The sequence below is a fragment of the Papaver somniferum genome, chromosome 1 (assembly GCF_003573695.1).
Source record: "Papaver somniferum cultivar HN1 chromosome 1, ASM357369v1, whole genome shotgun sequence".
NCBI lineage: Eukaryota > Viridiplantae > Streptophyta > Magnoliopsida > Ranunculales > Papaveraceae > Papaver > Papaver somniferum.
The window spans coordinates 167,766,443-167,781,924 of NC_039358.1; the positions used below are offsets into that span (position 1 = coordinate 167,766,443).

The 15,482-nt window shown below is 38.0% G+C and overlaps 2 protein-coding genes across 4 annotated transcripts; one reads left to right on the forward strand and one right to left on the reverse strand.

The window, feature by feature from the left end:
- Positions 1-8,160: 8,160 nt before the first annotated feature.
- Positions 8,161-13,478, forward strand: LOC113307552 (glyoxysomal processing protease, glyoxysomal). 2 transcript variants are annotated; one of them, XM_026555991.1, is made up of 14 exons: positions 8,161-8,439; positions 8,527-8,573; positions 8,671-8,845; positions 8,966-9,013; positions 9,116-9,202; positions 9,824-9,970; positions 10,386-10,511; positions 10,671-10,774; positions 11,272-11,357; positions 11,442-11,536; positions 11,625-12,264; positions 12,360-12,561; positions 12,733-12,824; positions 12,918-13,478. In XM_026555991.1, exons 1-14 carry the CDS (start codon positions 8,374-8,376, stop codon positions 13,205-13,207), a joined length of 2,205 nt encoding a protein of 734 aa, XP_026411776.1. In that variant the 5' UTR covers positions 8,161-8,373; the 3' UTR covers positions 13,208-13,478. The 2 variants fall into 2 exon arrangements, with proteins under 2 accessions (XP_026411776.1, XP_026411783.1); XM_026555998.1 differs by having other exon boundaries at positions 8,164-8,439; positions 12,921-13,478.
- Positions 13,479-13,834: 356 nt separating this feature from the next.
- On the reverse strand, positions 13,835-14,884 carry LOC113307567 (auxin-repressed 12.5 kDa protein-like). 2 transcript variants are annotated; one of them, XM_026556013.1, is made up of 3 exons: positions 14,738-14,884; positions 14,392-14,629; positions 13,835-14,188 (listed from the first exon to the last, which is right to left on the reverse strand). In XM_026556013.1, exons 1-3 carry the CDS (start codon positions 14,799-14,801, stop codon positions 14,149-14,151), a joined length of 342 nt encoding a protein of 113 aa, XP_026411798.1. In that variant the 5' UTR covers positions 14,802-14,884; the 3' UTR covers positions 13,835-14,148. The 2 variants fall into 2 exon arrangements, with proteins under 2 accessions (XP_026411798.1, XP_026411790.1); XM_026556005.1 differs by having other exon boundaries at positions 14,717-14,877.
- Between the last annotated feature and the right edge of the window lie 598 nt (positions 14,885-15,482).

Consider the following 15,482-nt stretch of genomic DNA (forward strand, 5'->3'; position numbering starts at 1 on the left):
TATGTCGATATTACTCTGCAGAGGGGTCTACAACCACCATCATTTATTTCAGTAGCTACTGTAAATGAATATCCGACAATCATACGTTTATTATGACCCAACACAATTCTCTGGTGTATACATACTTTGAAAAATTCAAATTTTACCGGTACCAGTTCCTGCGGGCATTATAATCTCCTCCTCGTCAAATGAGGAGATATTAATTTTGAGAATGTGAATCATATTATGATAGACTCTATTGGAGCACTATCTGTAGCATGTAGCAAAACGTTACATTTTTCCTAGAAGTGATTGGATTTGCCTTTTCAAACGACATTAGCTTATGGAAAAGCTAAATGAGATAATTTCACGCCTATTATTTAATGGCAGCATTTATCGATTTGATTTAATGGGAGAGAAATTGATATAATTTTAGTTAATTAACACTAGCTTTGATAGTGTATATAGTCTCCCCCTGATTATGGCAGAAATAATTGTATCTCATATACGAAATCAAGTTTCGTAAAGTATTATCTGATTAATTCGAGGACATATACTTAGAATAATTTCTGGATTTTAACAATACCAGGTTGGACATTATATACTGAATCCAAGAATCATTAAAAATTATCTGAAAACTGTAATCCACTTGATATATAAATTGAACAAAGCATGGATTTTATTGGTTATAACCAAAAAGATATAAAATATGAAAATAAATCTCCAAAATAATTCCATGACCTCAACGACATGAGATTGTTGACACTTTATTTTTCAAAAGAAATTAAATTTAAGATCAATATAGTCAATACGTGGACTAATAATATTGGCTAACAAGCCGGGTGTGCACCAATTGATCTTTTATGTCCTACCATATTTCAACATCAAATTGAACGGTATCAATTTAAGAGATTAGTACTAAACAGAAGAAAAATTTGCTCAATATCCCTCAGGAATGCAGTAATTCCTTGTTTCATCGGTGTTTGCAATTAAGAATACCATAATAACGATATTTTGTCCCTTTAGGGTCAATAGGGAAAAACCAAATCTAGTTGGTTTATATGTTTCTTTTGAAAAAAATAAAAAAAATAAAAAAGAAAAGAAATCATCATCGTTATTCTTCGTAGAGAAATATTTACTTAGTGGTTGATTGACGATGGTTTCTTATAGGGAATAATAGAAACCAATCAATGTTCCTGGAATGGAACCATACTGGCCTAAAAATAATTTAGACTGCCATTTAGCCTGCTCCTAGTATTGACGGAGGAGAGAAAACCAATATCATTTGGTTTATACGATATACCAAAATCGTTTCAATGATAACGGAAAAAAGTATGTCGTTTTAGTCATCGCATATGGAAAATCCATTTTATGGTCACAGATAGTTCTTGTAAAAGAATAGAAACAATATATAAAAAACACACGATCTTTCTCCACTGGAAGAAGATACCAAACTTAATTGACCGTAGGTTTTTCAACCATGCATGTGATTAATTACCGTAAAGGTATTTCAATTGCGACAATACCAATTTTGATGATTATAATTTATTTTAGAAGGATAGAAACTATAAACCATCTATTGATGGATTTTCTTTTTCCTTCTCTATGAAAAATAAGAGAAAAAGGAAAATCAAACTTGTTTTACAAAGTTGATTACCTACACCCCGAAATATAGACGATGTGCCTTATTCTCTCTTTTAGGGGTTAACCAATGGATTTTAATTGCACTTCGGAAAAAATAGAGAATGAGTATAATCATATATATTCTCATGGTTATGAGATATAAAATCCGTCTGTAAGGAATACACCACGATGAAAAAGAAAAAATCATCACCCCTTGATGTTGATCAGCAAATAGAAAAAGGGAATATAACATTTGATCAACTAATTAATAAAATAATATAAGAACATAGAATAAGAAATCTACTTTTATATTTAGGAAAATGTACAAAACAGTCCTACTATTAGGACCCGATTCACAAAATCATCATATTGTTACAAACTATTAACAAAACGGTCACACTTCCGTTAAAAAGAGAGTTAAGTGATGACTCACAGTGAAATATGTTAACCAAATTACCTATTTGTCCTCCCTACTTATCCCTCCATACACAATTTTAAATTTTGCCTTCATTGTAATTGTTTTGACGGTGGTGCTATTTGTAAGTGGTGGTGGCGCCACTTACATACCGTTACACCGCATTCAGGATCGTTACACCACATTCAGGTTCGTTACACCGCATTTACCCAAAGGGTTCACCGCTTCCCCTCTGAGATTTAGTGAAGATTCTTAAGCTTCCACCACCACCACCACCACCGTTTCATCACCACCACTTCAACTAATTAGTTAAATGGAAAGGATATTTTGAAGGAGGGTATTTTAGGAAAAGATAACACCGTTTTATTCAAAAGTGTTAAACCGGATGGAAATATGACTGTTCTGTGAAAGAATTACAAAAGTGTGACCATTTTGTGACCCAATAATAAAAAGTATGACCTTATATTTATGACGAGTTCTTTGTCAAATCTATGCTCATACACAGAGAACGTAATGATTCAATCCACCTAAAACTAAACAGAATATAAGGACAAAACAAGAGTTAGCTAGCGGTCTACCACTAGATACCAAGTTAATAAAACAACCAAAGTCAAAGGTTAAGAAATATCTGTCATGAGCCCAACGGCTTACTTGCAACAGTGGGCTTTGTTTTTGCAAGCCTGTTAACAGTTTGAAAATGTACTTGTCTTTTAATTCAGTTTGCTGGGTTTTTTAGGAAAACTCTTATTTAAATTCTAGATTGGGTTAACTCTAATCCAACGGCTCTGTGAAGCTGTCAAGGATTGGGTACTTGAAACTATTTATGACCAATCATTCTGTAAGAAGAGGCAAGTAATGAATGAAGGAATTTTAGGCTCATCCAATTTGGAGAGTAGGTTATTGTGAGTGTTCTTCATTAGTAATTATTGTTGGTTCACAACATTTGGTATCAGCTTATCGATCATGTGTATCTGAATCATGACGGGAGCTGAGAAAACACCAACAGTGAAGGAAATTGCTAACCAGCAAAAGCTGGATGGTGATAGAACTTCAGCACTGGAAAAACAAGTTTCAGAGCTCAATATCAAGATGACATCGGTTCAATCTTCCTTAGATCAAATCCTTTCTCGTCTTCCAGTTGTAGCTACCACAACTCCTCCGCTGGACTCAAACCCACACTCATCAAATCAGCACAATCCGTTTGATGAAGAAAGTCATCAATCTGGATTTCATCTTACAGCAGGTAACCTTATTCGTCATCCGAAAATTTATTTTCCTAGATTTGAAGGTTCCAATCCTAGAGGTTGGGTTAGAAAGTGTTAACGCTATTTCCTTCTTCATTATGGGGATCCATTGAAAAAAGTAGATTTAGCTTCAATCCACTTAGAGGGTAAAGTTGATGCTTGGTTCTTAGATTATTTAGAAGGGAAACCGTTTATCGAATGGGATACTTTTGTTATAGATGTGTGTTGTCGTTTTGAAGATGTTGCTTATGATAATTATGTTGGTAGTTTTAATAAGCTTGCTCAAACATCTACCATGGAAGAATATTATGAACGCTATGAATCCCTGAAAGCAATTATGAAATCTAAGAATAAGAATCTTTCTGAGGATTACTTTACAATGAGTTCTATTAGTAGTTTGAAAGAAGAAATTCACAATCCAGTGCAAATGTTTAAGCCAGCTAGTGATACTGATGCATTCTACTTAGCTCGCATTCAACAAGCTTCTGTGGAAAATTCTACTAGAAAGCATAAACAATTTCCTAGACAATTTCATCCTTCCACTAGCTCATTTTCACCTTCCACCAGTTTCAAACAATCTCTTCCACCTCTTACCAACTTACCAAAGCCATCATTTTCTTCAGATAAACCAATCATCACACATCACATCACCCCTACTAAACCTGAGCCACCAATACCTCCCATCAAACGCCTTACCCGTACAAATGCAAGCCAGGCGTGACAAGGGTCTCTGTTACAATTGCGATGTTATTTATCGATTAGGCCACCGTTGTAAAACTCAGCAACTATTCATGCTTAGCGCCTCTGATGAGGATACTTCTTCCCCATAAATGAACGAATCTGAAGAAGAAGAAAGCTCTTCTACAACATCAGTAGACACCACTATGGAAATTTCTCTCCATGCATTAACTGGGGTGGTTACTCAAACTACTATACGAGTTCCAGGTAAACTGAATAAGAAATATATTCTGGTTCTTATAGACACTGGCAGTACTCACAGTTTTGTGGATTCTTCTCTGGCTGCCAACTTACATCTACATATTGCGCTTACTGGTCAAATGCTAGTGACAGTATCTAATGGTGACACCACTGTGAGTCAAGGAATTTGTGAAGGCTTAACATGGTCTATGCAGGGCTATGCTTTTACTGGTGATTTAAGGGTCCTTCCATTAGGGGGTTGTGATATGGTCTTAGGGGTAGACTGGTTGAGACAACTAGGAGATGTCTTATTCAATCTAGCTGAACTAAAGATTTCCTTCTTACATCAGGGAAGACAAATAACATTACAAGGAAGTTCCTCCACTCCTTCTTGCAGCATGATTAGTGGTGAGTCCTTATTGAAGTTTCTTAAAAATAATACCCCTGCCATTATTGGCCAATTTTTCTCCTTAATTGCCACTCTTATTTCTCCCATACGCACTGAAATTTCCTCTCTCCTAGACAACTTCAAGGATGTATTTTATACCCCTACTTCTCTACCTACTTCTAGAGATTTAGACCACAAAATACCCTTAAAGCCTAATTGAGTACCTACATCTCAAAGACCCTATAAATGCCCATATATTCAAAAAACTGTGGTGGAACATTTAGTTCAGGAGATGTTGGATTCTGGTATCATTCAGGACAGCCACAACCCATTTGCTGCACCAATTTTGTTGGTTAAGAAAAAGGATGGTTGTTGGAGATTTTGTGTAGATTATAGGAAACTTAATGAAATGACAGTCAAGGACAAGTTTCCTATTCCACTGATTGAAGATCTTCTTGATGAACTCAATGGAGCCATTATATTCACTAAGCTAGATTTGAGAGCAGGTATCATCAAATCAGAATGCATTTGGATGACATTTATAAGACTGCATTCAAGACACACCATGGCCACTATGAATTTAAAGTAATGCCATTTGGTCTTACTGATGCACCTGCAACATTCCAGGCTCTCATGAACAAAGTTTTTCAGCCATTTTTAAGAAAATTTGTTCTTGTGCTTTTTGATGACATATTGATTTATAGTCATTCCTTGGACGAGCACATGAACCACTTTTCTTAAGTTCTTACATTGCTCAGACAACATTCTCTTTACGCCAACTTCAAGAAGTGATGCTTTGCTCAATCATAATTGGCTTACTTGGGCCATCTCATTATTGCTGATGGAGTTGCAGCTGACCCATAGAAGATTTATGCCATGCAGCATTGGCCACAACCTACAAATCTGAAGCAGTTAAGAGGGTTTTTAGGTATCACTGGGTACTATAGAAGATTCATTAAGGGATATGGCACCATCGGTAAACCACTCACAGACATGCTTAACAAAGATGCCTTCCAATGGTCTCCATCTGCATTACAAGCCTTCTTGGACCTTAAATCTGCAATGAATACCACTCCAGTGTTGGCCCTACCAAATTTTGCTATTCCATTTACATTGGAGACTGATGCTTGCTCTAGAGGAGTTGGTGCTGTACTGATGCAGTTAGGCAAGCCCATAGCCTTCTTTAGTAAACCTCTTGGACCCAAAGCTCTGGCTCTATCTACTTATGAAAAAGAACTTTTATCCATAGTTATGGCAATGCAGAAGTGGAGACATTATCTCTCTCACAATCAGTTCATTATACATACTGATCACCAGAGTTTGAAGTTTTTCATGGAGCAAAGAATGACCTATGTACTTCAACAAAAGTGGGTCATGAAACTGTTGGGTTTAGATTATGTGATACAATACAAGAAAGGGAAGGACAACACAACTGTCGATGCCTTGTCAAGATTTCCTTCTACCTCTACTTGTTGTTCCATTTCTGTGACACAACCTCTATGGGCTCAAGATATTCTCTCCAGCTATGAGGATGACTCCATTGTGCAACAAATTCTTGCTCAACTGCTCATTCATCCTGACCACAAATCCTTCTCCCTCACTGGTGGCATCTTGAGGTACAAGTCTAGATTGTATATTGGTTCTGGTAAGCAGATTAGAACTTCAATCATGCATTCAGTGCATGCTTCATCTGTGGGTGGCCATTCAGGTATGTGGGGCACTTACACTAGGGCCAAAACATATTTTTATTGGCCAAAAATGAAGCAGAATATCATATACTTTGTAGCCACCTGTGATACTTTCCAGTGTAACAAACATGAGCACTCTGCCCCTGCTGATCTTTTGCAGCCATTACCTATTCCTGACACTTCTTGGCAGCATATAGCCATGGACTTCATTGAAGGTTTACCACTCTCCAACAAGAAATCAACGATACTGGTGGTTGTGGAAAGACTCACCAAATATAGTCACTTTATTGCTCTCAGTCACCCATTTACTGCATTATCTGTAACTAAGGAATTCCTTCACCACATCTTCAAGCTACATGGATTGCCTTCATCTATTGTGTCAGATAGATATAAAAATTTTATCAGCCACTTTTGGCAGGAGTTGTTCAAGTCACTAGGCACCACCCTCAACCTCAGTACTGCTTATCACCCTCAATCTGATGGGCCAACAGAGAGAACAAATGCTTGCTTGGAGCAATACCTCAGATGTATGACAGGTAATTCTCCTAAACTGTGGGCTAACGGGTTGGATTTAGCTGAGTGGTGGTTTAACACCAATTATCATACCAGCTTGAAAATGTCACCATTTCAAGCCTTATATGGCTACACACCCCCTCATCTGGTCTTTCCAGTCCACACCACTACTTCTGTAGCTTCTGTTCAAGAGTATCTTCAAGAGAGGGATCACATGTTGCAGCTTCTCAAGGATGACTTAGCAAAGGCCCAAGACAGGATGAAATACTTTGTTGACAAGCACATGAGTGACAGATCATTTGTTATAGGTGACATGGTTTTCTTAAAATTACAGCCTTACAGACAGTCATCTGTGGCCTTGAGGAAAATTTTTAAACTCTCTTCCAAGTACTATGGTCCATTTGAAGTGTTGCAGAAAATTGGGGCTGTGGCTTACAAATTGAAGCTCCCAGTTGGGTCATGCATTCATCCCATTTTTCATGTATCTCAGTTAAAAAAAAGATTGGCGTGCACAGAACCATCACTCCTTCCTTGCCATTGGTGGATACTTCAGGCTCCTTCATTGTCACACCCCTTGGAGTCTTGGCATCCAGAGTGATCTTGCGTGATGGTGACACTATTCTTCAACTTCTCATTCACTGGTCCAACGCCACGCCAGAGGAAGCCACCTGGGAAGACACTTCCCACATTCTAGCTCAATTCCCTAATTTCATCCTTGAGGACAAGGATGCTTAAATGGGGAAGGTATTGTCATGATCCCAACGACTTACTTGCAACAATGGGCTTTGTTTTTGCAAGCCTGTTAACAGTTTGAAAATGTACTTGTCTTTTAATTCAGCTAGTTGGGGTTTTTAGGAAAATTCTTATTTAAATTCTAGATTAGGTTAACTCTAATCCAACGGCTCTGTGAAGCTGTCAAGGATTGGGTAATTGAAACTATTTATGACCAATCATTCTGTAAGAAGATGCAAGTAAGGAATGAAGGAATTTTAGGCTCATCCAATTTGGAGAGTAGGTTACTGTGAGTGTTCTTCATCAGTAATTGTTGTTGATTGACAACAATATCCCTCTGTATCGTGTTTTGAAAGCTTAATCCAGCTGAGCAATTCTCTTGGCGATCAACATGCCTAACCGCAGAGCGTGTGATTAGCTAATAAAGCAACGTGCGCGATAACGTCTTGTGTGATAGAGAAAAAGGGAAGGAGACACAAAGTAGAGGGGAAGAGGAAGGAGGAAATTCTATTCATTAGTACGATAGACAAACATTAGAGCCTCTATTTATAGGGCTAGACACAATGGCAGATTTGTCATAAATATCCTTAATATAAATTTGCCGTTAGACCTAGAACTACGTGCCACTTTACTATCAATAGCAATAGCAATAAAGTCGTGTCAAGAAACTGAGCGAGGACCATTGTTTACTATCCTGAGGCAAGAACGGCCGATTGAAAATGCTTCCAAGTCCACCTCACTCAGGCAAAACTCGTTTCGTCTCTTCTTCTTGATTACACTGTATCTGTATTCCTCTCTTTCCAGTTTAGTCATAAGACTCATAACGGCCTCAGCCCTCACACAAACAACCCAAGAAGAGAACCATCTAGTAAAATGGAGTTGCCAGAAATTGTTGAATTTGCTCGAAATTTCTCAGTCATGGTTAGAATCCAAGGACCTGTAAGTTTCTCTTTCTCTATCTTCTGATCTCTAATTTTGTTTCTTGAATTTCTTGATTAACACATAATTTCTTAAACAAATATTTAGGACCCGAAGGGTTTAAAGATGAGAAAACATGCTTTCCATCATTATCAGTTAAGTAATGACTCATTTACTTCAATGGATTCTTTAATTATTTTGTGGTAATTCCATATAATTTTAACACCTTATCACTGATTTCTTGAATTTTAGGTCTGGAAAAACAACTCTATCAGCGTCTGGAGTTTTGTTACCTGAAACATTTAATAAGTTTCCGATTGTCAAACACATTCGAGAGAATTCTTCCTCGGTTTCAGCTTTGGTTGTAACTGTGGCATCAATAGTTGAACCTTTTCTTTCTGTACAACATCATGATAATAATACTCAGGTCAATAATCAATCATTATCTGCTTGAATTCTTTGTTTACTGGGTTCAGTTCTTGGTGTTTAGGTTTGATATTTTTTTTTTATTGTTATTTTTTTTCCGTGTGTATATAATTTGATTCAGGAAATTCCTGAGTTGATTCATGGAGTTCAAATTGATGTAATGACTGAGGTACAAGATATTAAACTTTTTTTTTTTTTTTTTTTTGTAATGGAGATTCGATAGGTCTTAAGCTTAATTGGATATGGTTTATCTATTTACTTTGATGTACAGGGAAAAATGAGTGCACATAAAACCGTAAATGATGATGAGCTTGATAAAGAAACGCCTATGTGGTTGAATTCACAACTCTTGGCATTGGTATTCTTCTACGTCGCTTTTAGCTTAATATGGTTTTGTGATTTTTGGGTCTACACTTCACTATTAGATTATCTGATGTATCAGTCAGTATTAAGAGCAAATGTCTAGAGGTAGGGATGTCGGGTATGTCACATGACTCGTGTTAGTTACAAGATATCAGAAAGCTCTTCTTACGATTAGGATATAGGTGTGGCTTCTTCCTTCGATGTGATAATAAGCTTTAAAATTTGTCAGCTATGATGTTGTCCCTCATGATCACCAGAGTTCAGAGTAGTTTTAAGCTACCTTACTGTAAAAAGATCTACTATTATAACTTAGTAGGTATAAGATCCCCCCTTCAGAAATCCGTGTGAACCATTATAAATGGTATGGTAAACATTGATTCATGTTAATAATGCTTAGTAGGTATAACTTAGTTTCGTTTAGATACAATATAAATGGTAGGGTAAATACTGATTCATGTTAGTAATGTCGTTCTGAGATGGGAAATTCATCACATGTATGATATGTTATGTATAGTTGTATTATTGTCCTGTAATCAGCAGGTTCCAATATTCACTAATTGTTGCTGTTTTCTTATTTTTATTTTTCCGTGCAACTAATGAAGTCTGCGTTTATAAGGTGGATGTCCCCGTAGCATCATGTTCACTCTTGGCACTAGTTGAAGCTCCTGCCAGCTTAACTGAACGAGGGTCATGGGAAGTAGGCTGGTCCTTGGCCTCATTGAATACTAATCATCAAGCTTTCAATGACCCACCTCGACAACAGGTTAGTCAAAGTAGGCTTTCACTCGCGCGGTCGCGCTCATGGCATGTTTGGCTTCATTTAGTCTTCTTTAGCATCTATTGAAATTGTATCCTTCTTTCGTTGGGTTAAACCATTGGGATAATATTAGAAACTGTATTGATAGGCAGAGAAGTAACTAGTGGATACTGAGTATACAATCAACTGTATCATCAGAGTTATACAATACCATTGCACTGTAGCCAAGTGATGTAGGCAACAACAGTTGTAACGTCGCTAATTAATAAGCACTAAGAACCACGGTAACTCTCATCAATTTCGGAAAGGCGCTTCTTGAATTTATGCTTGGATGTATCTTGGACCTTCAATTATGATTTAGTATCATGATGAGCATCTGAAGGATATGTTTCTTTTCTAACGCTCTTATCAACTCATCCAGATCGGGAATGACACCAGATCTTCACTGGAGAAGCAAGGTCGTCCAATGAGTGAATCGACCAATTCAAGAGGGATGGCCATGTCAACCACTAGAATTGCTTTTCTTGGAGTTTCATTTCATATTAAGGTGATACATGGTTTCCTTCTCTGGTTACCAGGTGGTTCTACGGAAATTGTTTAGTCATCACAAAAATTTGGCCTCTTTCGTACTTATTTTGTACTTTTCCATGCATTTTACTTCAGTTATATGCTCATCAAGATGATTGGATGGATCATGGTTATTCAGGATCTCCCAGATGTGCATATTGCACCATCAAACAAAAGGGGCGATCTTCTTGTAGCTATGGGATCTCCGTTTGGTATCTTGTCACCAGTCCACTTCCTAAATAGGTAATGCAGTGAAACTTAGAGAACATTTTAGATTAAAATGGTTTCCAATTTCTCTTTCTTGGCTGTGATGCAACTTTTGTCATTTTCCTGACAGCTTTTGTATTGCCAAAATGTTAAGGAGGTTACAGTACCTGTTTTACGCAAAATAAAATAAAATAGTGGATCCATAAAGCATTAAAATTACGAGACTTTCTGGTTATCTTTATATGGTCAAGGTCAAGCGGATGTCATGGAAGTGCTCTTGAAAGTTATTTCTGATCCCTAAATTGTGAAAATAGAGTGTGGTTCACTTAGATTTAGAATTTGTGAAAGAGCCAATTCATGTGTCAGTGAACTTCTTTATGAAAGTTATTAGGCATGACCAATTTGTGATGCCTAATTGTCAGGTGGATTTCCATGTAGTGCATTTCTTTTAAGGACTGCTGTTTTTTTTATTCAGTTACCTCCAAGGCTGTGATTTGGCTATTTTGTTGTGACACGTTTCTCGCTTGAACCAGCATTTCTGTTGGATCTGTCGCAAATTCCTACCCCTCGGACTCTAGTAAAAGCTCGTTACTGATGGCCGATATCCGCTGCCTTCCTGGTAGGGTAGTATTCGGCTTACGGTACACAGTGAGTTCATATGCTATTAGTTTTCTTCAATCCATTCTAATATTTGATGTATCAGGGATGGAAGGTGGTCCTGTTTTTGGTGAACATGCACGTCTTATTGGTATTGTTGGCAGACCTATAAGACAACGAGTTGGTGGTGCTGAAATTCAGGTAACCTGGTATCATTTGAACATCTTTGTGTCCCATCTATAGTTTTTTTTGGTTAACTTATTATGGACCCTCTAGCTCTGGCTAACAGCTGGTGATTCCATGGGAAGCGATAGCATCTGTGTGGAGAGACAATGCACATTCTTCTGACAGCCTTATTGTTCATAACCCTTTTAAATCTCCAATTCAGAAGGCAATGACCTCTATTGCTCTGATAACCATAAATGAGGGAGCTTGGGCTTCAGGAGTGGTACTCAACAGTCAGGGTCTAATACTCACAAACGCTCACCTGTTGGAACCATGGAGGTTTGGCAAAACCACCCTGCAGGGTGGAATGTATCAATCCACACTGTCTTCACTCTCCATGAATTCCACGGAATCTGTGGTTACATGGGGCGTGAGAAGTGGAGAGCATCAAGAGGAGAGGGAAGGTATGCTTCCGAGGATGGTGAAGACATCCAAGGCATATAAGGATGATGAACAAAATCCGTATAGAGGTGGGTCAGTTTTTAATACCCATAGAAGGATACGTGTTCGATTGGATCATACAAATCCCTGGACTTGGTGTCATGCTAGGTTGGTATATGTATCCAAGGGTCCTTTGGATGTTGCATTACTACAACTCGAGTCTGTTCCGGACCAACTATGCGCAATTGTTCCAGAATTTAAATGCCCATCTGCTGGATCAAAGGCACATGTTATTGGGCACGGACTGATTGGACCACGATGTGGTAAGTCTCTTAGTACATTAGTTTCAGGCAAAAATCGTGATTTTATAAGAAAAAGGATACAGCATTTATCTTGTTTTGCTTGTATTTTGAATCAGATGCATACCCATCAGTTTGCTCTGGTGTAGTAGCACGTGTGGTCAAAGCACAGAACTCACTCCATTCCAATGGACGAGGTTTGCAAGAGAGCGCAGAAAGTGATTATCCAGCTATGCTTGAAACAACAGCTGCAGTGCATCCTGGTGGTAGTGGTGGTGCTGTTATTAACTCAGAGGGCCTTATGATTGGGCTTGTAACAAGGTATTAATGTAAACTTAAACTTACATCGAATGTACGTATACTATCAGCGAAAAAGGTAGATTGATATGCGTCATATTCCTTTGATATGTCCAGCATTAAGTTACTGAACTCTGTGAATCATTTTTTGCCTGCAAAATTCACGAAATTCTGTTTTTTATTTTTTGGTAATAGCAATGCGAGGCACGGAGGAGGAACTGTGATTCCGCATCTGAACTTCAGCATTCCATGTGCAGCACTGGAGCCTATCTTCAAGTTCTCAAAAGGTGAATTATCTAGTATGTCAAATTCTCTAAGATACTGTGGAGATATTGAGAAATAACCATGAGTTGGGATAACCATTGCACTCTATTTTCCAGCAGAGATGAAGGATCTATCAATATTAGAAATTCTTGACAAACCAAATGAAAACCTTTCTTCTGTGTGGGCATTGCTGCCACCAGTATCGCCCAAGCGAGTTCCAGTGCCTACAGTTCTTGCACAGCCACAATCACTAGGCAAAGCAATTATTGATAAGGAGGGGAAAGAAAAAGGCTCAAGTTTTGCCAAATTCATTTCAGAAAGACAAGGTGAGATGTTTCCAAAGTCGCCTAGCCAGCTTGTTAGAGTAGAAAACTTTCTCAAGGAAATTATTCCTAGTAAGTTGTAAGCATGCCTGAAGAAACTTTGTAAAGCTACGTATAGAAATGAAGTCTCCCATATGAAGGATAAAAACAGGTGTATAATTCTTGGAAGTACTTGGATGAGTTGTATTCAGAACGGTTTGTCTGCAACTTAGAGAGTAATTTGTACCTTTCTGTGCTACTATGTAATACAGCAACCTAATAAGCAAAATAAAATTGATTAGGTTTGCCAAGCATGCATGTCTCATTCATGTACTTGTTGAGATTCTAATAATCCAAAGTTTTGTAAAGTTCATTACTTTCCATCTCCTTCTGCAATGGCTCAAAAATGACCTGAACAAATTCCAATAGTAAGCATCCACGCTAAGTGGTCCTTCTGGTTTTTGTTTTACATAAGCTAGCAAATTATCAGAGCCAGGAAGGAACCAAATACGGAGTATTCTGGTTCTTCTATTTTCTTTGTGCAAGGTTCAGTGTAGCAAAATGTATAGATGGTATCGGTGAAAGAAAGATCTATAAAGTGAAGCCCCGACGATTTCCACTATGGCAAAACATCATCCAAATTTTGCTCAAAATAGTTTACTGGAGTTGACACGGCAGTATCATCTGGTCAAATATTCCCACAATTTAAAACAGTCCAGAACCCTGTTAAGTACTTAGCTAACGATCACTTTATTCGATTAAAACAAGTAAAGCAGTACACCATTCCAGACCCATCAAAATTTACACAACAGACAATGGATCGAACACAAAACAGCTGCAAGCCTGCAACAGCCCAACACAAACGCAGGTCCATACTACTCCAGGAACACAAAACAGACGACCACTTCATCAATACGAAATAAAAAGAACTTCCAGCCACGTACGCGTGAAACTGTTCACGAGAAAACAAAACTAAACATTAGTATGTACATATGCATCCGTCTCGCTCACTCAGATGATACCAATTAACTCCCTAGTCTTGTAATCAACGATGATGCTTGCTCCTTGTGTCATCACTGTAAAGCCTGTAACAACAGTTAACTCAATTGATTAAACCCAAGATCTACAACTCCGAGAGTCCGAGTGGGAAAAAATAATCTTTGTATCCACATATAGTACTCTAGATCTTAATGGTTTATGTCCGATCATACGAATACAAGATAGATCTGCATGTAAATATACTTGCATGCATATGTTAGGTAGATCAGGAATTCAAGAGTGTACTTACCAGTCATAAACACTAGGAGTGTTGGGATGAGGTTTATCAAACATTTCACCGCCAATGAATTTGCTATTATTAGTAAGGTTACCACCAGGGTGAAAAACACTCTTCCAAACGTTCTCTTTGGTCTTATTAGGTGTTCTTGGTGTTCCTGGTGTTGTTGGCGTTCCTGGAGTGCTATCATTCCTTCCTAAAGGCATGGAGATCGACCTTTGAAAATACTTACCACTGCTTCCTTCCCCGGCTGATTATTCAAACACAAAGGAAAATCATTAACCAAATATTACAAAGTGCAGCAAATTAACAAAAACAGATAGATCAGAGAATATACTTGAGAGCTTCCTGAGTTTACCAAGGCCTCTTTCAGGGTTAGGACCGCCAAAAACATCATCCCATAGTTGGTCTAACAGAACCATATTTCTCTTTCTTTCTTTCTTCTTCTAAAATGTTCTTTATCTTTTAGTGTAGGACTGATAACTCCTAGCTAGTTATATAGAATTTCTTTTGTATGATCAATTATTACTCCGTAAATATTTCCTACAATTTTTAACTCGTCTAAAAATTGAATGTAAAATATTAGTTTGACCAGCTGAACAAGTTCAATGTTCAAACCGTAATCAACGTGTTTGATGCATATTAAACTCCTATATTAAGCTACGTTCAGTTGTACTGCATCGCTATTTTTGATATAGTACTGTGGATAACATACGTGGAGGATAAGAACGGAAGAGTGGATCCCATTTGACTAGGACTACATGAGAAAATATCCCCATGCTCGAAGGTGTCCCTTTCTTGGTTGGTACTGTGTATTAGACTCTTTTCCTCCCCTCACACATGAATGTGAGCCCCACATGTGGGGACAAACTCATTGAGGAATAGATAAGTGTAGCAAGTGGGTCCTATCACATTGAAAAGCAGATCCAATGTCGCTTCATTATACAACTAATTCATCTTAGCAACGGCATAACTACCGGGTTGGGTTGCACGGATGCTCCATTTCTTGAGCGGTGTCCGCATCCGACTCGTGTCGGACACGGGACGTGCGTGGGATACTGACACGACGCGCGTAGGACGTTGACACGACGCGTGTCCGACGT